General features: G+C 42.7%; 1 protein-coding gene across 1 annotated transcript in view; it reads right to left on the bottom strand.

Annotated features, from left to right (window-relative positions):
• Window positions 1-26103, bottom strand: part of LOC126237153 (uncharacterized) — a 219466-nt gene that overhangs the window by 26113 nt on the left and 167250 nt on the right. Inside the window, exon 10 of the mRNA XM_049946999.1 lies at window positions 837-1055. Coding sequence (XP_049802956.1) covers window positions 837-1055 — 219 coding nt within the window. The remainder of the gene's footprint in view (window positions 1-836; window positions 1056-26103) is intronic.

The raw sequence follows: 26103 nt of genomic DNA, 5'->3' as shown, positions 1-26103 counted from the left end.
ATTGGTGGAGATTCATTTGTCAAGAAAATCTGTAAACTCTGCTTACACCTGATTGGTGCAGTACACACAGATGCGAGTAACATAATAATAAGTGTCAGACTGAGCACTCTGTGTTCACTTAGAAGTAAATGTCATATTGTCAAATCAATATAACCATATGTGAATGTAGTTGTATGGTACTTAGCTGTGTACGTAGAGATAAAAGTTAGACAAAACTGTCTAACTTTTGTTAGTAGAAATCAGAGAGTGTTTTTTTCCACACCACATCAGATTTGCAACAAGCAGGATTGACTCAGTGTTTTATGTTAGTCTGGTGAAAATTTAGTGGCAGGGCTGAGTCTCGATCACTATTGGCTTGATTCATAACTTAACTAGATGATATAGCAGGTTAGGCCTTAATTTTGTTAGCCATGTGTAGCTGGATGACTACACAGTATACTCATCGTGGACCAGGAAAGAGCTGGCAGTCAAATGAGTGCACTGTATGGAGACAGGCATGGGCATGGAGTGAGTGTGTGTGTTTTTGTGCAACAGCTTGAGAAAGGAATTTCATTCTGAAAGCTAACAAAGAAAATCTCTGTACCTTTTGTTTATGTATCTGTCAACAATGCAGTGCTTTTGCCTTTCAGTGTGTCATCTCTTTTTTCCTAAATATATCATTATTCTCAACCAGAACTTTCTGTGCATTATTAGAATAATATTTACTAAGAACATTATCTGATACCCAAAAGAAAAGTAATGGACTTTACTGAATAATTTCACTTTTTTAAGTCATGTGTCGCAAGAGTTATAGAGTATAATATGCGTGTTATTTGAGGAAAAAAAAGTTCTCTTACCAGGATTGTCTGCTTTGAATCTAATTACTGTATAACCTCTCATTGGAACAGATATAGTATCTTTAAGAGGTGCTCCTTCAAGAGTCTTATTTATTGCACCATTTTCATTCATTTCTTTTACCCGGACAAGTGACACAATTTCTTCTTCTTCTAGAAGTTCCATAGCAACCACATGGAAATGATAACCATGCATGTGGAAAGGATGGTCTTGATTGGTCCCTTTAAAAAGAGAAAAAGAAATTGTCATAATTCACACAATTCCAAAAAACATCTGCATGACAGCAAAAACAACTCTAATAATGAAATACCTTGCACATTAACTAATACAATGGATTTGATGTGGAATTCATCAGTTGAGCCCAAATGTAGAGCATGCTAAACATGAATAATGAAAACAACATTTTAAAGCAAGTGATGCTGCACAAAACATACCAAAATCGTTGATTATGTCAGCATCTAGTTCATTATTGTACTTTAAAGAAAGACACATGTGTGTTGAAGCCATTCAAATTACTGAAGCAATTTTCCAAAATGTGTATGACTATTGGAAGTGATAGAAAGGTATTCATTACCAACCTAGATTTGGTGTTGTCACAATTACCAACAGAATTAAAATGGGAATATTTCCATACAGTGATGTTTCCCAGCTCTAATATGGGATTCATTGAAAATCAGTTTCTTGGCTGAGTGCATTGCTTCTTCTTCTTCTTCCTTAACTGCCAGTGTCTTTGTGAGCAGTGAATTCAGAGATAAATAGCCACTTTAATCTGGAGTTCTGTATTCACTTGCTTGCTACTGCTTCTAATGAAAATGCATTTTAAAGACTTATTGGGGAGTGTGCTGGTTGCAGCTCCAAATGCATTTCTGTGAATTATTTGTATTATAAGGACTGCCTGCAATATATTACATGTCAATCTTATATCAGATAGGTTTGCAGCTGATGAATGGTACAAAATGTAACCCAGAGCCACCTGAAGGCTTAGGCTTAGTTCTTCTGATGCTAAGTTGCGCCGGCCGCAGTGGCCGTGCGGTTCTGGCGCTGCAGTCCGGAACCGCGGGACTGCTATGGTAGCAGGTTCGAATCCTGCCTCGGGCGTGGGTGTGTGTGATGTCCTTAGGTTAGTTAGGTTTAAGTAGTTCTAAGTTCTAGGGGACTTATGACCTAAGATGTTGAGTCCCTTAGTGCTCAGAGCCATTTTGCTAAGTTGCATATCAGAGAACAAGTTTCTTCAAGCAAACATGATCAGCTGCCAAGTCTTCAATTTTCTCCCACTTTATCTCCATGCACCAAAGATCCTCTGCAAAAGTTCATTTCCAAGTGTTACAAGGTCTTTCTCTGCTTCTGTATCCCTACATTCATTCACAACAGTGCTGAATCAGGGATTTTTCCATCTTTCATGCACAGAATATGCTCTACAAACTTCAGTCTTTTTTTACAATGATTCTGTGTGAAATGCATAGACCACTTTTTCTCAGCACTTCATCATTTGCAATATAACTGCAATAACTGATCTTCAAAATGTATCTAAGTATCATCAGTGAAAAACCATGAGCTCATATGCTGATTTTACTGACGTTTTCCAAGCCTCCTGCATTTACACCATTTGACCACAAATATTCATACACCTATTAGTGGACATTTATGTGGGATGTGTTGACCCCTCATGTTTATGACAGCTTGAACTATGCTGGGGACACTTTCAACAAGGTATCTGAATCCCATAGAGGAATGGCAGCTCATCCTTCCTCAAAAACTACAACCAGAGAAGATAGTGACTTTGGACACTAGGGTCTAGAGTGAATTCAACATTCTAATTCATCCCAATAGTGTTCTATTGGGTTCAGGCCAAGTCTCTGGGCGGGCCAGTTTTGTCAACAAACCATTGCCTTATAGATGCCCTTTTGTGACAGCATTGTCAAATTGATATCATCATTGTCTCCATACTGTTCCTCTACCTTATGCAGCACACAATTCTGTAAAATATTTTCATGCCCTTCTGCATTTAGCACTTTCTTATACGTAATAAGAAGACCTCACCCAAACCATGAAAAACTCCCTCATACCGTAATGCCACCTCCTCCGTACTGGCAATGTACATGATGGCAGGTAATGTTTTACCGTCATTCACCAAACCCAAATCCTTCTGTCACAATGCTGCAGGGCATAGCATGATACATCACTCAAAATGATGCATTTCCAGTCATCCACTGTCCAGTGGTGCCACTCTTTATACTACCTCAAGTGTTGCTTAGCTCACTGACTACAGAAATGTTTGGCTACAAGAAGTTGTTCAATCATTGTACCATATGTTACTCACATAACATTTAATGACTAGTTCCTGTATGAAGTCACTGAACTCTCCTGACAAATCCATTCTGCTGGTAGCACTCTGGAACTCACAAGTGATTCCTCCCATGATTTACGCGATTCTTTACAGTCACCATCCACAATGCTCAACTGTATCTGTCCATCAGAACAAGAGGTCTGTCTAGTCTTGTTTAGCTGTGGTTGCTCCTTCACATTTCCACTTCGCACCACATCACTAACAGCCAACTTGTGCAGCTTTCGGAGGATTGTACTTGACATGTTTGTTACTCATATAACATTCAATGACTAATCCATGTTTGAAGTCAATGACCTCTGCTGACCAAACCATTCTGCTGTTATTGCTTCTCACTGACAAGACAACACTCCTCTACTCCTTTTATGATGGCGGGTCTGTCCCTTGTGACATCTTGTGATCAATTCTGCATTACATAGAAGTGTCTGGATACTTTTGATCAAATAGTGTATAGAGCTACTGATGAGATGATAGAGGAGTATATCTAAAGCTATGTGGACATACTTAAAGAGTAATTGCCATATGGATCACATTCACTGGAAGACTGCAGAAGCTTGCTCATTTCTGTGCCTGGTGTCCACATTTACATCCCCATTATTACAGATAAGGCTGCTGAGATACGGAAATTGGTGAATATCTTGTAGTACCTTCTGTTGTACTATAATTTGAATACATTGTGTTAAGCCAAGACTGGCCATTCCATTTGACCTAGTAGTCATTAGTTGTAAATATTGTGGTGTTTCTTCCAGAAGAATAATGTCATCAGCAAAGTCCAGATCTGTAAGCCTAGACAGCTCATTCCAATGTGTACCCAAGTTTGAGTTGTCCATAGTTATCTCCTTTATGAACTCTAAATTTAATATGAAAAGTAATGATGACAAACTGCATCCTTGTCAGAATGCTAACGAAAGGGGTGTTCCCACCTTATGTTCTTATACAGCAAATTGAATCAAGATACAGGTTTCTGAGGAACTCACTTAGATGGCCAGAAATTCCACACAGGCCTACAATATTCCACAAAGCCTCTTGATATTCCCTGTCAAAAGCTTTTTTCTACTTTCTACCAAACCAGAACACGCAATGCACACAAAATTTGAAGTACTTGATACACACAAATACTTGGAGTACCCAATACAATCAGTCAGATTACCCAATATACAAAAATACTTGAGAAGTGATACAAATTTTGGCTTTCTTTGGTACGATGTAATACATGATAGAATTATTTCACTTAGGTGCAAATATAACAAAATGTCCAATAAGAAAATATTTAAAAATGCAAAATTGCATTAATTTCTAGAGAAAGTTTTGAAATGAATCAGATCTGTTACTATTTTTGTTTACATAAAAATTAGAGTCTAATTTTAAGAACTTTTGGAATGTAAATGTCATAAAAGATTACTGATCTGTAAATTTTATTTTTAATTGTAAATGATCAGTATGTGATTGTAGCACCTTTGAGTTGTAGTAATACATGAGCATCACTGGACACTTTGTACCTTAGTTAGTTTTTGGTGTGAGATAATGTTGGTCAATAGTCTGGACTCTGTTCTGTTCTGTTCTATTCTGTTGTTCTGTTATTTTACTTATCAATTACGATTGGAAATAAACATGTGTGGAACAGCTGTGATTTTTAATCTAAATATTAGTATTCAGCACAGAAAGTAAACCTATTTATCATACTGCAGCCAACTGCAATGGGTTATGACCAGAAAAGTCAAATGCATCTTAACAGACTCTGCAGCTATTATCTCACTGATATATAAACACTAAAGCTCCCCCCTTTTATGCTCCAGATATTTACAATACTGGAAGATTGCAGAACAAACCAACTCATTGCTCAAATGAGGTTTTTGACCTCATTTTTACAAAGCAATGAACTTTAGTAGCAGCAAAGTTGGGAAGCAGTAGAAGTGGACAATTGGATTCTATTCATTTTTCTATCATGTTAAAAACAAGAAAAATGGCCCTACATTCTAGTCCTAATGTGTCACTTGTGGCCACCTGACCACTATGTCATCCTCTGTCAATCATGTCACCGAATGTGGTATGCAGGCTTTCCAGACCTTCAAGCCACTCATTCAGAGTCAAATTGTTCCCAGTTGGCCTCACAAGGCTGAATGGACTCTGGTTCATTCCTCCCACTAAGCAAAAATCCCTCATGGTATCAGGGATTGAACCCACATGCTCAGAATAACAGTCAGGCAGGCTGAACACTGCGCTATGGAGGCGGATGCTACCATGTTTGGCAGAACAAATATTTATTCAGTACAGGATCTCCTGTTCTGAAGCTACCCTGTTCTTCTCATAGTCAACAGTCTACTGCTTCCGGTGTCCTTTCTAGAAAGATGAGGCAAAAGACTTCTCCTGGCACTGGGAGAAGCAAGATATCTCTCCAGTTTGACCATGCAATTAGTTATCCTTACTTTCATAGTTTAGCTATGATGCCATATCTCCAATTGTCTAGAAAGCAGACACAAAGGAATTACAGACATTCACTGCAAGTGGGCGTTCACTGAAATCAATGAGGAAAGTTGAAAATTTGACTATCTTCACATGCCTCCCGTCAGACCCAAATTCTCAGCTTACTCACACACTACTGATGTAGTGCCCCTTGCCCGTTATCCTCATTTCTCATGGATTCATAGCATTTTGCCAATGCCCATAAGAATCTGTGCCTGGCATGCATCTGTACTGAAGAGATCATTGACCATCTTGCTTTAATTTGCTTACTAGACAGTTACTCTAACCACTACGCCATCCGGACACAGTATTTATTGCTTCGAACCCAGGTCTCCTGCTTACAAGACAGATACTCTCACCACTATGCCATCCAGACACAGTGGTCATGGCAACTGCATGGACTACCCTAGCATGCCTTTCATCATGCTGCTTCTGTGATGTCACCTGTTTTTATCATTAGCTCTTGCAATTTTGTCTCATTTTTTTGCGGGCATTAAGTGGGTTGAGGTGGTTTAAAGTTTCTTTGAAGTACGCAGTGCATCAGGTGGCATGCTCATCTTTTTTATGAACAGAAGTTTGCCATTTTCATCCTCTATGGGGTCATTTGAAAAACTATGGCCTCCGTAAAAATAAGTCCTGGTGTCATTTTGAGAGAAAGTATTTTTTGTCTCATTGTCTTTTTCTTCAAACCAACCTTTTTTGTCAGTTCCACAGCTGCTTTTGACTCAGCAGTCAAACTCTGCATTTTGATGTCTACCTGCTTGAAGTTCTTCTTGATCTTTAGCTTGTTCACACTGTTGCTTTGTAAATCTTTCTCTCATATATCAGATGCCAAGATCGGTCCTGAAGCCATCACTCTTTCTGTGTTCCTCTCCATCATCTAACTGTCTTTTCAGCACATGTATTCACAGAATCCTTGACTTTAAACATGGTATTTCAGTGTCATCAGGTAGAAGCTGAAGTGATTGGAATCAGTTCTAAGGCTGATTATGAATGAATTTTCTACTTCCTTGTCTTCAGCTTTGGCACATCAAACACTTGCTTAGGTTATCACCACTGCTGCAGTTTGAACTTCACATTCAAGTCTGTTGAGATGAACAACCAGCCCAACCCAACATTCGCAGCATGATAGATTTGTGTATCTTGCAAGCATGACTTCCATCCCACAATAACACAAATGTATTCAATTTCATTTGGAGTGCTTCACTCAGGTGAATGCCAGGTCTTCTTATGCATCATTTTATGTTGAAAGATACTACTGCTTAGACAGAGTCCATAAAGACTACAGAATAATATGAAACACTCATCATTATCAATCATTTTTTATTCTACCCGAGGGGTGCTAAAAACAGTTACTGTTATTGCTAAGGAACACATTCATATCATCCAGAAGAAGTGTATGATCATGACTGAATAGTTCATCAAATACATTTTGCAACAGCTCATAAGAAATGTCTTTCTCTTCATTGTTTGAGTCTTCTATTGGCGCATAGACCTGCACAATATTAGTCGTGGTGTGAGTAGGATGAAAGTGTGCAGTAATTATTCAATCATAACTGGATTTAATCCCATCTGAGCCTTAGACACTTTTTCACTAGGTGCTAGGCTAATGGTATGCACATATTGATCACTATGCCCTGAGTAAAGGAGTGTTTTACCATTGGTGACTGTTCAGTAGCTGCCTGACCAATGAACTTTTCCAAGGCACAGTATATTTAGTTTATAAAATCATACTCTTGGAGTAATTGTGCAAGATGCCCTGTTTGATTCACCCAAGTTCTAAACTGGGTGATATGTTTTGCATTACCCACTTAATTCCATTTCATTGGTGGCTGCATTCCCAGTTGTGCCATTCTTGGATTATTTAAGCCACTGTCATGTCCAAACCGAGATTCATATTCACTTTCAGGTTCAGAACTGTCAGGTTTGGACCACTGAATTATTCGTGTTGTTTCTGTAGCAATAATAAGTTTTATGGGGTTGGGTTGCTGTTCATATGATGGTTCTTTGCTTGTATGTTACTGCAGACACATTGGAACAAAATCACATCTGTTGGAATTGAAAATGGGTGAACACATACAATGAAAACACCTGCTTTACAGTGTACATATTTTTGCTCAGGGCCCATGAAATCCGCATCAGATATTAATCTAAGATTTTTTTATTCTGCATTAAAAACTGATAATGCATATTTTGCAGCAAGATAAGTTGTGTTGCAGTTTATTACATACCTCGTGTAATGAAATTAGTTCCGATAGTATTTTCTGGTGTAGAAAAGTAATAACTTTACTTATTAGCTTGTATGCTATTGAGAATTATTCTATAATAGTATTAATTCTGACATTTTGTAAACAAATGGCTCCATGTAGGCAATTTGTAAAGCAAAACATAAGAATTTGTTAAATAAGAACTATAAGTTTGTTATATAATCAAAGAAAATAAAAAATCAATTCCACAGAGCTGCTACGCATAAAAGAGCATACTTTGTGAGACATGAATACACAAGTGCCTAACATTGCCAGCCAGATTTGGAGAAACTCAAAGTTCTTTGAGAATATATATTTCTTGACTATAGTTAAGATGTTTACTCAGACAAGTGAAATGTTAATGCAATGCCATTTAGATTCATTTGCAGACTTGGACAGATTCATATGCAGAGGCCTTATACTAGATGTTCTGATGTGACAGAATGCTGTATATGTTGACCACATAATTACACAAGAAACAGATTATAATTTACAAAGAGCAGTATATACACTCCTGGAAATGGAAAAAAGAACACATTGACACCGGTGTGTCAGACCCACCATACTTGCTCCGGACACTGCGAGAGGGCTGTACAAGCAATGATCACACGCACGGCACAGCGGACACACCAGGAACCGCGGTGTTGACCGTCGAATGGCGCTAGCTGCGCAGCATTTGTGCACCGCCGCCGTCAGTGTCAGCCAGTTTGCCGTGGCATACGGAGCTCCATCGCAGTCTTTAACACTGGTAGCATGCCGCGACAGCGTGGACGTGAACCGTATGTGCAGTTGACGGACTTTGAGCGAGGGCGTATAGTGGGCATGCGGGAGGCCGGGTGGACATACCGCCGAATTGCTCAACACGTGGGGCATGAGGTCTCCACAGTACATCGATGTTGTCGCCAGTGGTCGGCGGAAGGTGCACGTGCCCGTCGACCTGGGACCGGACCGCAGCGACGCACGGATGCACGCCGAGACCGTAGGATCCTATGCAGTGCCGTAGGGGACCGCACCGCCACTTCCCAGCAAATTAGGGACACTGTTGCTCCTGGGGTATCGGCGAGGACCATTCGCAACCATCTCCATGAAGCTGGGCTACGGTCCCGCACACCGTTAGGCCGTCTTCCGCTCACGCCCCAACATCGTGCAGCCCGCCTCCAGTGGTGTCGCGACAGGCGTGAATGGAGCAGGTGAGCGCCACAATCAGGACTGCATACGACCGAGGCACACAGGGCCAACACCCGGCATCATGGTGTGGGGAGCGATCTCCTACACTGGCCGTACACCACTGGTGATCGTCGAGGGGACACTGAATAGTGCACGGTACATCCAAACCGTCATCGAACCCATCGTTCTACCATTCCTAGACCGGCAAGGGAACTTGCTGTTCCAACAGGACAATGCACGTCCGCATGTATCCCGTGCCACCCAACGTGCTCTAGAAGGTGTAAGTCAACTACCCTGGCCAGCAAGATCTCCGGATCTGTCCCCCATTGAGCATGTTTGGGACTGGATGAAGCGTCGTCTCACGCGGTCTGCACGTCCAGCACGAACGCTGGTCCAACTGAGGTGCCAGGTGAAAATGGCATGGCAAGCCGTTCCACAGGAATACATCCAGCATCTCTGCGATCGTCTCAATGGGAGAATAGCAGCCTGCATTGCTGCGAAAGGTGGATATACACTGTACTAGTGCCGACATTGTGCATGCTCTGTTGCCTGTGTCTATGTGCCTGTGGTTCTGTCAGTGTGATCATGTGATGTATCTGACCCCAGGAATGTGTCAATAAAGTTTCCCCTTCCTGGGACAATGAATTCACAGTGTTCTTATTTCAATTTCCAGGAGTGTAGATTGAGCCAAAATGCAATATATTATAACTTAACTATATCTGCAAATAAGACAAAGGTAATGGTTTTCAAAGGAAAAAATCCAGTCAGCTTGAAATTAATAATAAACAAGAAAATTTTAGAAATATTCCTCTTCAGTTATCTAGGATGTTATATTAGTTTTAACTATGACAAAGATATTTAGAAGAAGGTTAATAAATATCAAGCTATCTGTGGAACAATCAGAAAAACTCTGGGAAGAGAAAGAAGAAAAGACATACAAATGAGGTTCTATAAAGTTAAGGCTGTACCAACTCTAGTTTATAGTTCTGAATCTTGAGCAGTAACAAATAACGAAAAATCGTGTTTACAGGCAGCAGAACTGAATGTTATAAGATATGTAAAAGGCTATAATACAATGGATAAAATAAAACATGAAGACCAGATTTAAAAATCTTTTAAGTTATTGACAAGATAGAAGAAAATAGAACAAAATGGAAGGGTCATAATGATAGAATGACAGAAAACAGATTCCCAAAAAAGATAATGAATTATTGGCCAACTGAAAGGTTTTCTTGTACATTATTCATGTAAAATAGGAGTAGCAATATTAGATTTCCTTAAAGTAATAATCAGGCAGTTGAACAGCTCACAACTAGCAAAAAACAACATTAAATCTTGATTAAATAAATCACATCCAGGCATAACAAGACAGGTAGATGTACTAATTCAATGTCAGTATCATGAAAACCACAGAGTTTAATTTATACTGACTAGTTCCAGTTGTACTTACAGCCATTTGTTGCAATGTCCCCTGATCTGGACATACTTGCTTGGTCTGGGCAACTTTTTCCGTATTTTTCTTATTTAGTGGTCTTCCTTTGGTATTGAACATTACCAACACAATTTCTTTCTTTCTCGTCCTTCCCTCCGTGTTTTATTCCTTCTTATGATTACTATTTTAACTTTAGTTATTTAATTTCCCTACCCACCAGTTACCCACTATGTGCCCTAATCCTATACCACATTATTTACATTCATTCCGGAAACATGCATTCACCGTAGCCAAACTGCAATCCCACATACTTTTCCTCTGGTCCTACTTTACCTTTGGAATTACCCCTAAAGGACCTACCTTAAAAGTTCCCATCTCTGGGTGCAATTCTTCCTTCCACCAGTCTCTCCTGGACTTCCAGAACCTTCAATCCTTAGCCCTTACCCAACTTGTCCTGAATCTCTACACTACTTCATGTAACCACCACTCCCAACAGCTCCTATCTCTCTTCAAAGTCCTCCACCTCTCAAACCCTTGCTTGGAGAACACACTCAGGAACATCATCCTAGAAGCCAGCTGCAAACTTGAGTTCCATGCCACACACCACCTGAAAAAACTATCCACAGTGCTAGTGCAACACCTAAGAAGTGGGGTCCCTCTCCCTATCCCTCACAAACACCAACCACAACAGAACCTTCAACAAACCCCCCTCATAGCCAACAAACCTAGCCTAGCCACCCTACTCATTCTCCCCATCCCAGCACATACCCCACACAGAGCAAATCTCAACTATAACCACAGTCAAATGCCACATATCACCAGTCCCAATTCAGTTCTAAACCTCTCATCCAGATCCCTCTCTCCTCCAGAGACATCTGTTCTATCAAAAGGCTTAACCTTTAGCCCCACGCCTAAATTCAACCACACTGTCCTGGTTAAAGATCTCCTCTCATTCACCCGGAACCTCAACTGGAAATATCACTTCACTACCCAAACACAGCCCCCAAATACTAGACCCAGTGTTGAACCCTGTCTAGAACAGTTCTGACCACCTTATCAAAGGGATCCTCCTCCCCTCCCCTAAAACCATCCCTTGCAGACATTTCAGGAATTCCTCACATCCAGTGTTGCCTCCCAGTCCTTCTTGAAGAACATCCCGACAACCCCCAACATCACCCCATCTGAATCCCGTGCCATTAAGGAGCTGAAAACAGACCGCTCTATTGTCATCCTCCCGGCGGATAAAGGCTCCACAACTGTGGTACTTGACCATATGGAGTATGTGGCAGAAGGACTGCCTCAACTCTCCGACACCTCAACCTACAAAGCTGTTACCCAGGATCCCATTCCCTCCATCCAGACTGAGCTGCAGAAAATCCTAAAAATCCAAGGTCCCTCACAAGGCCTCACAACGGCTTCCATAGACTTACTCACTCCACCTGAGCCCCGTACTCCTACCTTCTACCTGTTACCCAAAATCCACAAAGAGAACCATCCTGGCCGTCCCATTGTAGCAGGCTTCAAAGCCACAACAGAACGTATCTCAGCTCTGGTAGACCAACACCTCCAACCTATCACCCGCACACTCCCATCCTACATCAAAGACACAAACCACTTCCTAGAATGCCTCAAATCCATTCCCACTCCTCTCCCACCTGAAACCTTTCTTGTCACCATAGATGCTACATCCCTTTACACAAACATCCCACATACCCATGGTCTCTCTGCCCTTGAGCACTCCCTCTCCCAATGCCCACCCTAAGATCTTCCAAAAACCTCGTTCCTTATCACACTTACCAACTTCATCCTAACCCATAATTACTTCACTTTTGAAGGCCAGACCTACAAACAAATCAGGGGAACGGCCATGGGAACCAGGATGGCTTCGTCCTATGCTAACCTCTTCATGGGCCGCATGGAGGAGGCTTTCCTGAAGACCCAACAGCTGCTTCCCCTAGCCTGGTATAGGTTTGTAGATGACATCTTTGTGGTCTGGACTCATGGTGAAGAAACACTCCTTAATTTCCTCCATAACCTCAACTCCTTTTCGAATCTGAATTTCACCTGGTCCTTCTCCAAAACGCAAGCCACCTTCCTGGATGTTGACCTTCATCTTGTTGAAACTCACATCCACACCTCTGTCCATATCAAACCCACAAACAAACAACAGTACCTTCACTTTGATAGCTGCCATCCATTCCACATCAAACGTTCCCTTCCCTACAGCCTAGGAATTCGTGGCAAACGTATCTGCTCCAGTGATGAATCCCTCAACAATTACACCAATAACCTGACCAGTGCTTTCCTCTCCCGCAACTATCCTGCAGACCTTGTCCACAAACAGATCTCCCAAGCAATACATTCCTCCCCGTCCAACAACAATGTTCCTACCCCCAGACCACACAGAAGCATCCCCCTTGTCACCCAATATTATCCTGGCCTCGAATACATCAACAAATTACTCCGCCAGGGATATGACTTTCTCAAGTCAACCCCTGAAATGAGATCATCCCTTGACAAAATTCTCCCCACACCACCCAGAGTTGCCTTTTGTCACCCCCCTAACCTCCGTAACATCCTTGTTAAACCCTACAATATTCCCAGACTACCTTCTCTACCCAGTGGTTCCTACCCCTGTAACCAACCCCGCTGAAAACCTGCCCCATGCAACCCCCCACAACCACCTACTCCAGCCCCGCTACTGGTGAAACACACAATTCAAGGCAGGGCCACGTGTGACACAACACATGTCATTTATCAGCTGACATGCCTGCACTGCTCAGACTTTTACATCAGTATGACAACAACTAAACTGGCTGAGCGCATGAACAGACACAGAAGAACTGACCGTATAGGAGATGTCCAGTACCCAGTAGCGGAGAATGCCCTCCAGCATAATTCTAGGGACCTAGGAACCTGCTACACCATATATGCCATTTGGCTTCTCCCACCCAACACCAGTCCCTCTGAACTGCGGGGATGGGAACTTGCACTCCAACACATCCTTTCATCCCGCCATCCCCCTGGACTGAACCTACATTAAACAACCTCACTCCCATTTACTCTTCAGTCTTCTCCTCTTTCCCTTTCCTCTTTAGCCATTCACGCATCTTTTCATCCTACATAGTTGTCTTTATACTGTATACCTCTTTACTTCTGTATGCATCCTCTTTGGTTTGAAGCTGGCACAGTACTTACAGTAGACTATCTTTGACTTCCCTCTGACAGCCATGCCTCCATCCTTGCTACCCTCCCTGTTTTCCTTTCCCTGTTGCTTCATAACCTGGGTTGTGAGTAACTGAATCCACTTTCCCTTCTTCCCTTTCTTTCCCCTCTCTCCTCCCTGATGAAGGAACATTTGTTCCGAAAGCTAGGAACGTAAATTTTCGGTTCTGTTTTTTGTGTATCTCTCGGCTGTACTGAGCTGAGGTAAGTACTGGCCAGCCCCTCTATCTCTTTGTTAGTATTTATTTATTTATTTGCCTTCATAATTATCATTATTTTTAGTGAGAGATGTGCCATACAATAAAGCTGTCATTCTGTAACTTCGAGTAAACGACCAGGCCCAACTTTGCTAAATTACATTAGTCAGAATAATTTCCTAATTCATTTCAACCATCTCTAGAAACTAGTTTTGCTAAAACTCAGTTCTATTAACTAATAGTAATTATTTCCCAATCCAGTCACTTTGTTGACATGTAAACAGATGTAATTACTATTTATTGATTTAAATATGAAAATAACCCATAGAAATACTTAAAGTATTCATGTATCTAATTTCCAAAACATGGTAGGAACATCAGTACTTAATTAGTTCCTGCACAATTAACACTTTTATGTACGGTATTGTTTATTTAGCTATTTTTCAGTCTTCATCATCAAGAAGGCTTATCTCAGACGAAACTCTTATCATAAAATTCAGATCAAAACCAATTTTTCTGCACTAGTCAGTTAATTTTAAATGTAAAATTCTAATTGTAAATTGTCAAAATTACATTTTTAGCAATGTGAAACTTTAATAGCTATTTTTTCAAAGCTACATAAGCACTGGTCATGAAGCCGTTTTAAATCAGACTGTTCCAAGATGTAGAGAGTGGAGCCCACATCAGTGAGAACCATAATAATGAGATGGTGCAATGATGTATCATTGTGAATAAGAAGACAGACACTGAAGCAGGATAATTAACAATGATTACTGTTAACTTTGAGATAAAAGTGCCACATGTATTGTTCATCTGAGTGGGACTGTTGACAGTTGGCTAGGTTATACTACACAATGTGTACTATCATATAATTATAGACAGTGCAGTATGTGCATCTGGTAGTTGAGACTGAACTATATAATTAAGACATGGACTGGCCACAACTAATTCAGTGAGGGTGTCTTAAAACTATGGAAGTAAAACCTGTTAAACCAAATGTGGTAGTGTTTGCCATATTGCTGGATGTAGATAGTACTGTATTCACCCATATTTACAGTCACTTTTTCACCGAGTTTGCTCTCACCAAGGACTCACAAGCTGATATATGACCAGTTATGTTATATCGTACGATAAAATGTTCCAGTTTGTGACCAAATAATTAAAACACATGCATAATGCACAAAAAATCATTCTAACATTAAAGCAGAAATGAACTGGAGCAGCATTATTAACAAGAAACGAATTAAAACAGTGAGATGAATGAAACCAAGTCTCCAGACAATACCTGAGCAGAAATGATTGAACACTGTAACCATTGACCATCAGTTTTATCGAGTCATTCCAAATGATGCCAGCAATTAATGTACTTACTAATTGACAGTCAAATGAAAATGCATTAGATTTACTTTATTCCCAGCACAGATAGTCAATACTTTTAAGAAAATAGATTCTAAAGAAATTACAAAAAAATGTTATGTTCCTAAATAGGAGTTATTCTTCACAGTGTGCTACTGTTATTATCAGATTATTAAATTTTTGCAGTAGCTAGAAGTATCATTATGATCTGTCAATGTCTCAAAGCATATTTCCTAACAGGCTCAAATCTGCAATAAATCACACCAATTATCAATACTGGATGTCAACTACAATTATAAATTCATTTCACTCAGATGAGCCTTTGAGAAATTAGTTTAGAACCCCTTTCTCTCTACCAATGTGTCATCACTGGATGTCACACATCTGAAGCAATCTGCAAGGCCATGCAAACAGAGCTGTCATTGCACATGGTCTATACTATGAAGGCATTGCCAGTAAGAGCACTGATACACCTGTGCCATCCATAGCCAATGTGCAAAGCTGGCTGTGATGGAAGAACAGAATGCTGGGTACCAGGGGGGAGAACATTCACAGCCAAAAGGCACCATTCTGTGGAGCAGTCAGACAGGAAGCACTGGAAGACAACACTTGGGTAGTTGTGGGCTACCAGATAGCACTGCACTGGCAACAGGAGTGTGCTGTTTGAAGGATCCAGTATGGTACATCCAGCACAATTTCAATAAAGCAGTCTGCCACCGTGCTTACTGGAGTGTATGCACTTCGGTTAGCCTTTGAGCTGTTAGTGTATTGTGTTTTGTATGCAGCTCTTTCCAGGTTCTGACACATATTGTGAACTTGCATGTTGAATGGACAGTATTGCATTTACAGGAAGCAGGTGGTAGTACTGTATAGCACGCACTCTGTGTGAGCGTAACTACGTTAATTTGCAGTGTTGTCAAATGATTTTGTGACTGATCAGTTACACCTGATTTTGAGTACAATGTTAAAGTCAGATTATTGGTTTATGTAGCAGCACTCAGTGAACCAGTTTGTGTTTGGCTTGTTGATGGTTATGTATTTTGGTGATACACTGTTCAACATAGGTCAGGCGTTGTAGTAATTCTAGTTACTTGAAAGTGTGTAATTCAGCAGGGTAATGGGCACCATTGACTAATGCTATTAATTACTATTTATTGATCAACTAAATAGAGATTAAAAATAAACACTTGACTGTTAAATCACCTAAAGCAAAATCTGCCCAGCCAGATTTCATTTCTAGGACATATAGCATCTCAATTTGAGTCAGTACTAATCAGCGTCCAAAAGAAGTGATTTACACCAGCCCACCACCTAAAAATGGGAAGATGTAGCTCACTTCATGGAGATGGTGGATGTCTTAGAGAAATTCATCCCAAATTTTGCTAAGTTAACAGCTCTGCTTAATGAACTAAGGACGAAAAGGGAAAAATTTTTTAGTGGGATCCATCCCAGCAGGTATTGTTCGCAGTTCTAAAAGCAGTTCTGGCAAGCTTTTCCATGTTGGCAATGTCCAATTTTGGGCAGGAGTTTACTGTCCAGACAGACACTTCAACATCTGGGGTGGCCCCCTCCTACTTCAACAATATCCTAATGGGAGGTGCCTTGTAGCTTATGTGTCTCATTGCTTCTCTCATTTGGAAGCTAAGTACTTTGTATACAGTACTGAGGCCTGGGTACTATTGTTTGTCACTCACAGCTGGGTCTTTGTGAGGCTAAGGCAGACAGGGCATATCGACAGGTGAGCAGTTGAGACCTCAGAGGTTAAACACATTTGGGGGACAGAGAATGTAGTCGCTGATGGTCTGAGCCACATGTTTTGTGAGGACAATAATGGAGATGCTCAGGATGAGGAACAGATGCAAGTTATTAACATCAAACCAGGTAAAGTGATGTGCCTTGTTTTGGTGGCTACTGCTCCTTTTTAAGAACATTGAACAATAACAATTTGTGGACATGGAATTAGCTCCCATTATGTAAAAGCTTATGTTATGAGGGAAAGTGCCTTGTGTTGTACGGCTCGAGGATGTTGTGTGTATATAATTGAAGAGCTGACATGGAAAAGGGTGTAAGTGCCAAATCAGTCATTATTCCAATTTTGCATTGAAAATATCCTATGTGCCATCACCAGTGGCCTGGAGAGAGATCTATGTCCAGATCGACTGCTTGTAGTTCCCACTGACGCCGCTAGGTGGCATCTGATTAACTCCATGGTTGTTGGCGTGGAAAAGGATGCATGTGCCATTCAGTATTCAGTGAGAGTCAGTGCTACACTAAGTGAAGTCTGAGTGTTGATTTATATTCACTACTCAGATCCCTTAATCGGGCAGGTAGGTTAGAAAATTTAAAAAGGGAAATGGGTGGGTTAAAGTTAGATATAGTGGGAATTAGTGAAGTTCGGTGGCAGGAGGAACAAGACTTCTGGTCAGGTGAATACAGGGTTATAAATACAAAATCAAATAGGGGTAATGTAGGGGTAGGTTTAATAATGAATAAAGAAATAGGAGTGTGGGTAAGCTACTACAAACAGCATAGTGAACACATTATTGTGGCCAAGATAGACACAAAGCCCACGCCTACTACAGTAGTACAAGTTTATATGCCAACTAGCTCTGCAGATGATGAAGAAATTGATGAAATGTATGATGAGATAAAAGAAATTATTCAGGTAGTGAAGGGAGGTGAAAATTTAACAGTCATGGGTGACTGTAATTCGACAGTAAGAAAAGGAAGAGAAGGAAACGTAGTAGGTGAATATGGATTGGAACTAAGAAATGAAAGAGGAAGCCGCCTGGTAGAATTTTACACAGAGCATAACTTAATCATAGCTAACACTTGGTTCAAGAATTATGAAAGAATGTTGTATACATGGAAGAAACCTGGAGATACTAGAAGGTTTCAGATTGTTGTGTCGATTCCCTAAGGTCTCGACACAATGAGTGGATAGGTGCACGCGAAACTAACGCAGACGGGCGTAAATTCTGAAACAGGAGACTGGATGAAAACTATAAAGAAAAGAAGAGAGATTTTAATATACTTAACTTTAATGTAGTCTTGTTCTTGTTGAAATACATCTCTTGCATAGTAGTAAGCAATTAGCAATGATACACATGGCGCCTTGCTAGGTAGTAGCGATGGACTAGCTGAAGGCTATTTAATCTGTCTCTCGGCAATTGAGAGGAATACTTGGTAGGTCTAGTCGCAAGCTATGTCGTCCGTACAACTGGGGCGAGGTGAAGTCCGTGTCTTGTGACCTGCCCTGTGGTGGCGCTACGTTTGCGAATACACAGTGGCGACACGCGGGTCCGACATGTACTACAGGACCGCGGCCGATTTAAGTTACCACCTAGCAAGTGTGGTGTCTAGCAGTGACACCACATTCCTCCCCCGCAAATCGGCGAACGGTCGTGAGATAAGGCTTCCGCCCGCCGTGGGGAGGACCCCATGTTGACGTATGCGATGAGGTGGGGAGCCTAACAACAGGCGAGGCTGTGCCACCCGCACCCGGCCATTCGGTCCGAGGGGAGCTAGGAAACGCCTGCAAACCTAGTCCAGGGTGCACGTCAACATGAGGTGTATGCGCACGTAATGAGACAGAAGGGTCGACCTCCATGTGGTCGGAGCACCCGACGGGCGAAGACGACATCTGGTCCGGAGCGGGCAAGAAGTCCATGGCGGAGGACGGCTGGTCACGGGAAGCAAGCGGCGGCGCGTGACCCAGGGAGGCGCCATGCGGTTGCAGCGAAGCGTCCGCTGCGGGCGGCGCCGGCGGCGGCTGCGGCGGCGCGACGCCATGAGGCAAAATGGAAGGCATCGTCGGTAACACCTGGGGATGAGGCGAGCCAGTAGATGGGTCCCCAAGGCGCTGACCGGACGGCTCCGTCGCTGAAAGCAGACGGGGAGCGGCAGAACCCAGGCGACGACAGAGGCGCAGCTGATTGAGATGCCGACGCACCTCACCAGAGGCCCCCAAAACCAAATACATCGCGCGGCCGAGGCAGCGAAGAATGCGCCCTGCGAGCCAACGCCGTGAACCGCGATAGTTGCGATAATAGACAACGTCGCCAGGAGCAAAAGCAGGAGACTGCCGCAGCACAGGAACCTGATGTGGCGGATGCAGCAAAAACATCAAAGTTCGATGAGAACGACCATGAAGCAACTCAGCCGGCGAGCGACCATCGCGAGGCTGAGAGCGATATGAGGACAAAAAGAGCAACAAAGCGTCCTCCCGAGAATGCGACTCTTTCAACTTCAACATCTGCGACTTGAAAGTCCGGACCAATCGTTCAGCGGCACCGTTTGACTGAGGCGAAAACGGCGCGGATGTCAGATGTTGAATACCATTGGCCTTGCAGAACGACTGAAATTCTGCGGACATGAATTGGGGGCCATTGTCGGAAACAATAGTCTGCGGAAGACCCTCAATGCAAAAGATAGCAGACAAGGCTTGGATTGTGGCAGAAGACGTCGTGGAAGACATCCGGACAACAAAAGGAAAATTACTGAAAGCATCGACCACAACCAACCATCGAGCATTCCAGAATGGACCAGCAAAATCGATGTGCAAGCGTTGCCAAGGGGAAGTGGCTTTCGGCCATGCAAAGAATTTCTGCGGCGGTGCGGATTGTTGTTCTGCACACGCCACGCAAGAGGAGCACATATTCGTAATCGCAGCATCGATTCCGAACCAAGAACAGTGCTGTCGAGCAAGTTGTTTCGTTCGCACTATACCCCAATGTCCTTGGTGAAGAAGCCGTAAGACAGAGGACTGTAACGAACGTGGGACCACGACTCGGGATTGATCATTATCGGAACGCAACAACAAAACACCACGTCGGACAAAAAGTCTCTCCTTGTGAGCAAAAAAACGGCGAACCAAAGGATCCTCGATCCGTGACTTTGACAAGGGCCATTGCGTAGCAACAAAACGCAAAACAGTAGCAAGGACAGGGTCAGCAGCTGTGGCTGTAGCTACACGACGAAAATCAATCGGAAACGATGCGACCACGTCATCGGCTTCCGAATCAATGAACATGCAAGCAAGTTCGGAAGAATCGAATGCCTTATCCTCAGCAACAGGCAAACGGGACAACGCATCAGCGTTGCCGTGCTTAGCAGTGGACCGATACAAGATATCGTAGCGGTACTGCGAGAGAAAAAGTGACCAGCGAATGAATTTCTGCGCTGTACGTGGAGGTACAGGCTTGTTCGGATGAAAAAGTGATGTCAACGGTTTGTGGTCCGTGATGATGGTAAAGTGACGACCATACAAGAAATCATGGAACTTTGAAACACCAAACACAAGAGCCAAAGCTTCCTTCTCTATTTGTGAATAATTTCTTTGCGCAGAGGAGAGCAATTTGGACGCAAAGGCAATAGGGCGATCATGCGAGCCATCTTTGTGCGCAAGCACAGCACCGATCCCGAAATCCGATGCATCAACCATCAACAAAAGGGGTTTTCTGGGATCGAATGGCGTAAGGCAAGTATTTGAAAGTAACGCCGATTTCAACTGGCGAAAGGCGCGTTCGCATTCCGTCGTCCAGACGAACGGAACACCTTTACGGCGTAAGCGATGAAGCGGAGCTGAAATGGAAGAAGCATTGCGCACAAATCGATGATAATAATGTACCTTACCCAGCACACTCTGTAGCTGTTTTAAGTTCTGCGGTGACGGCAAGTCCTGAATGGCACGAAGGTGCTCTGGACTCGGATGTATTCCTTGGGCATTTATGACATGCCCCAGGTACGGTAAGTCACGAGCAAAAAACACACATTTGTCCTTCCTCAAGCGAAGACCATTCTGACGCAATACCTGAAATAATGTTCGGAGATTTTGCAAATGTTCTGCTTCTGTCTTTCCTGAGATTACAATATCGTCCAGATAGTTCGCAGCTGTAGGGACCGACGCACAAATAGTTTGTAAATATTGCTGAAATAAAGCAGGGGCGGATGCACACCCGAATGGCAGTCTTTTGAAGCGATACAAGCCAAGATGCGTGTTTACCACCAAGACGCGCTGGGATTCTTCGTCCACAGGTATTTGCAAGTACGCATCTGCTAGGTCCAATTTTGAAAAATATTTTCCCGGGCACAGTTTGTCAAAAAGATCTTCCGGGCGGGGCAAAGGAAAAGTGGCAGTCACAAGTTGTGGATTCACAGTTGCCTTGAAGTCCACGCAAAGTCTCAGTTTTCCGGAAGGTTTTGGCAAAATGACTAAGGGTGAGGCCCAGAGAGAAGCCTGCACACGTTCAATGACACCTTGAGATTCTAATTCGGCTAATGTTCGTGCGACCTCATCACGCAATGCGTGGGGAACATTGCGCGCTCTGAAAAATTTTGGTTGCGCGTTATCTTTCAGTTCCAAATGCGCTTCATAGTTCTGAGCGCAACCAAGGCCCGGTGCAAAAATGTCTGCAAATTCTTCACAAAGACTAGAAACACTGGCGGAAGGCACAGTCTGATTCACTGATAGGACCTGATTTACAATAGACATATTAAATAATTGAAACAAATCTAAACCAAACAAGTTCACTGCACTAGAGGAACGAAGAACATAAAATGACACAAGTTTTGTCTGTCCCTTGTATGTTGCAATAAGGCTGCACTGTCCCAACACAGGTATATGCTGTCCGGAGTAACTAGTTAACGTAATATTTGCGGCACGCAATGGCGGGGCGCCCAGTTGTTTGTACGTGTCGTGATTGAGCAAGGAAACTGCAGCTCCGGTATCGAGCTGGAATGGTATCACTTTTCCTGCAAAGTCTAAGTCCACAAAAAGTTTATTGTCTTGTTGACGACAAGAGCGACTGTCTCGTGCAATTTGAACTGATACAGGTCCAGAAGCACTTGCAACTTTACGGGATTTCCGGCGACGTTGACGCACACTTTGGGTGGGACGAACACAGTCACTGGTAGCTAAAGTGTCACTGGACGGGTGGGAATGAACGACATGAATGTCCATGGGCGAAGGTCCACGAGCCTGATTGTCCTGGGTGCGATTCCGGCGCGAAGCAAAGGGCCTGGAATTTGTGTGATTGTCTGATCTAAGCTTTTTCTGGCAAACACTTTGTACATGTCGTTTCTTTTGACAGTAAAAGCAAATAGCTTGGCGTGACGGGCAATTTTCACGCGAATGTCTAATTGCACACCGCGGGCAAGATTTCACTGCATTTGCTTGCTTACGCGGCGCACGTGGTTGCAAGCTAGGTGGCCGCTGCGAAGTCGGGCGCGAGGGCCGCTCAGCGTCCCGTGCAGCGGGCCGGGCGGGCCGATTAACGTGACACACTGCCGGCGAAGTTTCAAATGATGCCTGAGCAAAGTCAAGTGTGTCTTGCCTGTCCAATATGTCTATCACTTGTTGCAGGGAGGGATTAACGAGTTTCAAAATCTGTTCCCTTATGCGAACATCAGAAACGTTCTGTGCAATTGCATCACGCACCATAGTATCTGAATATGGGAGGCCACATTCACAGGCAAACGCGCAGTCTCTAGTAAGGCCTTGCAAAGTTGCAACCCACTCCCTGTTAGTCTGACCGGCCGTACGTTTTGTACGAAAAAACGTATACCGTTTTGCAACTACATTTACTGTTTCTTTGAAATAGGCATCCAAAGCAGACAAAATTTCTTCGTAGGTCAGAGTTGCTACGTCGCGTCGGGGAAACAATTTCACTATCACCCGGTAGGTAGACACACCGACACAAGAAAGCAAAAACGGCTGCCGCTCTTTACCTTGAATTCCATAAGCAGTGAGGTGGAAGTTGAACTGATCGGCCCACTCAGTCCAGCTTTCGGTTGTGGCCTCAAAGGGCCTAAATGGCGGTGCGACAGCGTTGTGTGGCTGCGGTAGCGAAGAAGCGGCTGCCGCCGCATCGGTTTGCAGCGCACGTTGACCCTGGACGAGCTGTCCAAGGGCTTCCAATAACGCCTGCGTCTGCTGATTCTGCAAGCGAAAAAATTCGGACAGTACATCTGGAGAATGCGGCGAAGCCATGACACAAGCAAATTAGAGCAAGTATAACACAAAGACTGCAACGTGGGCGCGGCACCACTCCTCGGCGCCAAAATATTGTTGTGTCGATTCCCTAAGGTCTCGACACAATGAGTGGATAGGTGCACGCGAAACTAACGCAGACGGGCGTAAATTCTGAAACAGGAGACTGGATGAAAACTATAAAGAAAAGAAGAGAGATTTTAATATACTTAACTTTAATGTAGTCTTGTTCTTGTTGAAATACATCTCTTGCATAGTAGTAAGCAATTAGCAATGATACACATGGCGCCTTGCTAGGTAGTAGCGATGGACTAGCTGAAGGCTATTTAATCTGTCTCTCGGCAATTGAGAGGAATACTTGGTAGGTCTAGTCGCAAGCTATGTCGTCCGTACAACTGGGGCGAGGTGAAGTCCGTGTCTTGTGACCTGCCCTGTGGTGGCGCTACGTTTGCGAATACACAGTGGCGACACGCGGGTCCGACATGTACTACAGGACCGCGGCCGATTTAAGTTACCACCTAGCAAGTGTGGTGTCTAGCAGTGACACCACACAGATAGATTATATAATGGTAAAACAGAGATTTAGGAACCAGGTTTTAAATTGTAAGACATTTCCAGGTGCAGATGTGTACTCTGACCACAACCTATTGGTTATGAACTGTAGATTAAAACTGAAGAAATTGCAAAAAGGTGGGAATTTAAGGAGATGGGACCTGGATAAACTGAAAGAACCAGAGGTTGTACTGAGTTTCAGGGAGAGCATAAGGGAACAATTGACAAGAATGGGGGAAAGAAATACAGTAGAAGAAGAATGGGTAGATTTGAGGAATGAAATGGTGAGGGCACCAGAGGATCAAGTAGGTAAAAAGACGAGGGCTAGTAGAAATCCTTGGGTAACAGAAGAGATACTGAATTTAATTGATGAAAGAAGAAAATACAAAAAAGCAGTAAGTGAAGCAGGCAAAAAGGAATACAAATGTCTCAAAAATGAGATCAACGGGAAGTGCAAAATGGCTAAGCAGGGATGGCTAGAGGACAAATATAGAGGCATATCTCACTAGGGGTAAGATAGATGCTGCCTACAGGAAAATTAAAGAGACCTTTGGAGAAAAGAGAACCACTTGCATGAATATCAAGAGCTCAGATGGAAACCCAGTTCTAAGCAAAGAAGGGAAAGCAGAAAGATGGAAGGAGTATATAGAGGATCTATACAAGGACAATGTACTTGAGGACAATATTATGGAAATGGAAGAGGATGTAGATGAAGATGAAATGAGAGATACGATACTGCATGAAGAGTTTGACAGAGCACTGAAAGACCTGAGTCGAAACAAGGCCCCAGGAGTGGACAACATTCCATTGGAACCACTGACGGCCTTGGGAGAGCCAGTCCTGACAAAACTCTACCATCTGGTGAGCAAGATGTATGAGACAGGCGAAATACCCTCAGACTTCAAGAAGAATATAATAATTCTAATCCCAAAGAAAGTAGGTGTTGACAGATGTGAAAATTACCGAACTATTAGTTTGATAAGTCACGGCTGCAAAATTCTAACGTGAATTCTTTACAGATGAATGGAAAAACTAGTAGAAGCTGACCTTGGGGAAGATAAGTTTGGATTCCGTAGAAATATCGGAACATGTGAGGCAATACTGACACTACAACTTATCTTAGAAGAAAGATTAAGGAAAGGCAAACCTACGTTTCTAGCATTTGTAGACTTAGAGAAAGCTTTTGACAATGTTGACTGGAATACTCTCTTTCAAATTCTAAAGGTGGCAGGGGTAAAATACAGGGAGCGAAAGGCTATTTACAATTTGTACAGAAAGCAGATGGCAGTTATAAGAGTCGAGGGCCATGAAAGGGAAGCAGTGGTTGGTAAGGGAGTGAGACAGGGTTGTAGCCTCTCCCCGATGTTATTCAATCTGTATATTCAGCAAGCAGCAAAGGAAACAGAAGGAAAATTCTGAGTAGGTATTAAAATCCATGGAGAAGAAATAAAAACTTTGAGGTTCACCGATCACATTGTAATTCTGTCAGAGACAGCAAAGGACTTCGAAGAGCAGATGAACGGAATGGACAGTGTCTTGAAACATGGACGATAAATAGTTTAGAGAAGAGGAGAATAGAAGCTTTTGAAATGTGGTGCCACAGAAGAATGCTGAAGATTAGATGGGTAGATCACATAACTAGTGAGGAGGTATTGAATAGAATTGGCAAGAAGAGGAGTTTGTGGCACAACTTGACTAGAAGAGGGGATCGCTTGGTAGGACATATTCTGAGGCATCAAGGGATCACCAATTTATTATTGGAGGGCAGCGTGGAGGGTAAAAATTGTAGAGGGAGACCAAGAGATGAATACACTAAACAGATTCAGAGGGATGTAGGTTGCAGTAGGTACTGGGAGATGAAGAAGCTTGCACAGGATAGGGTAGCATGGAGAGCTGCATCAAACCAGTCTCAGGATTGAAGACCACAACAACAACAACAACAACAACAACAACTCATTTAAGTGTGTTTTGACACTTACTGCAGAATTTTATAGAGGTAAGATGTGAAGGAACATCCCAAAAGTGAAAGAAGTGTATAAACCTCTAGACAAGGTATGTTTCAATCAGTTCTTTGTTAAATATAACAACATAATCAGCACATTGTTTGCATTGAACTCCTTCAATATTGTTGCTGATACCACTGTGTTAATTCTATCCAGGCTTCCTGTAAATGCCGATATGCATATACCAATCATTAATCAAGAGCGACATCCAGAAGATGTATGGGGATTTCTCTCATTCAGCAAAAGATGCACAAGGCACGTATTTAATGAGTCAAATTCAACTGACGAACATTT

The sequence above is a fragment of the Schistocerca nitens genome, chromosome 2 (genome assembly GCF_023898315.1).
Source record: "Schistocerca nitens isolate TAMUIC-IGC-003100 chromosome 2, iqSchNite1.1, whole genome shotgun sequence".
Lineage (NCBI taxonomy): Eukaryota > Metazoa > Arthropoda > Insecta > Orthoptera > Acrididae > Schistocerca > Schistocerca nitens.
This window is presented reverse-complemented; position numbering and strand designations above follow the sequence as displayed.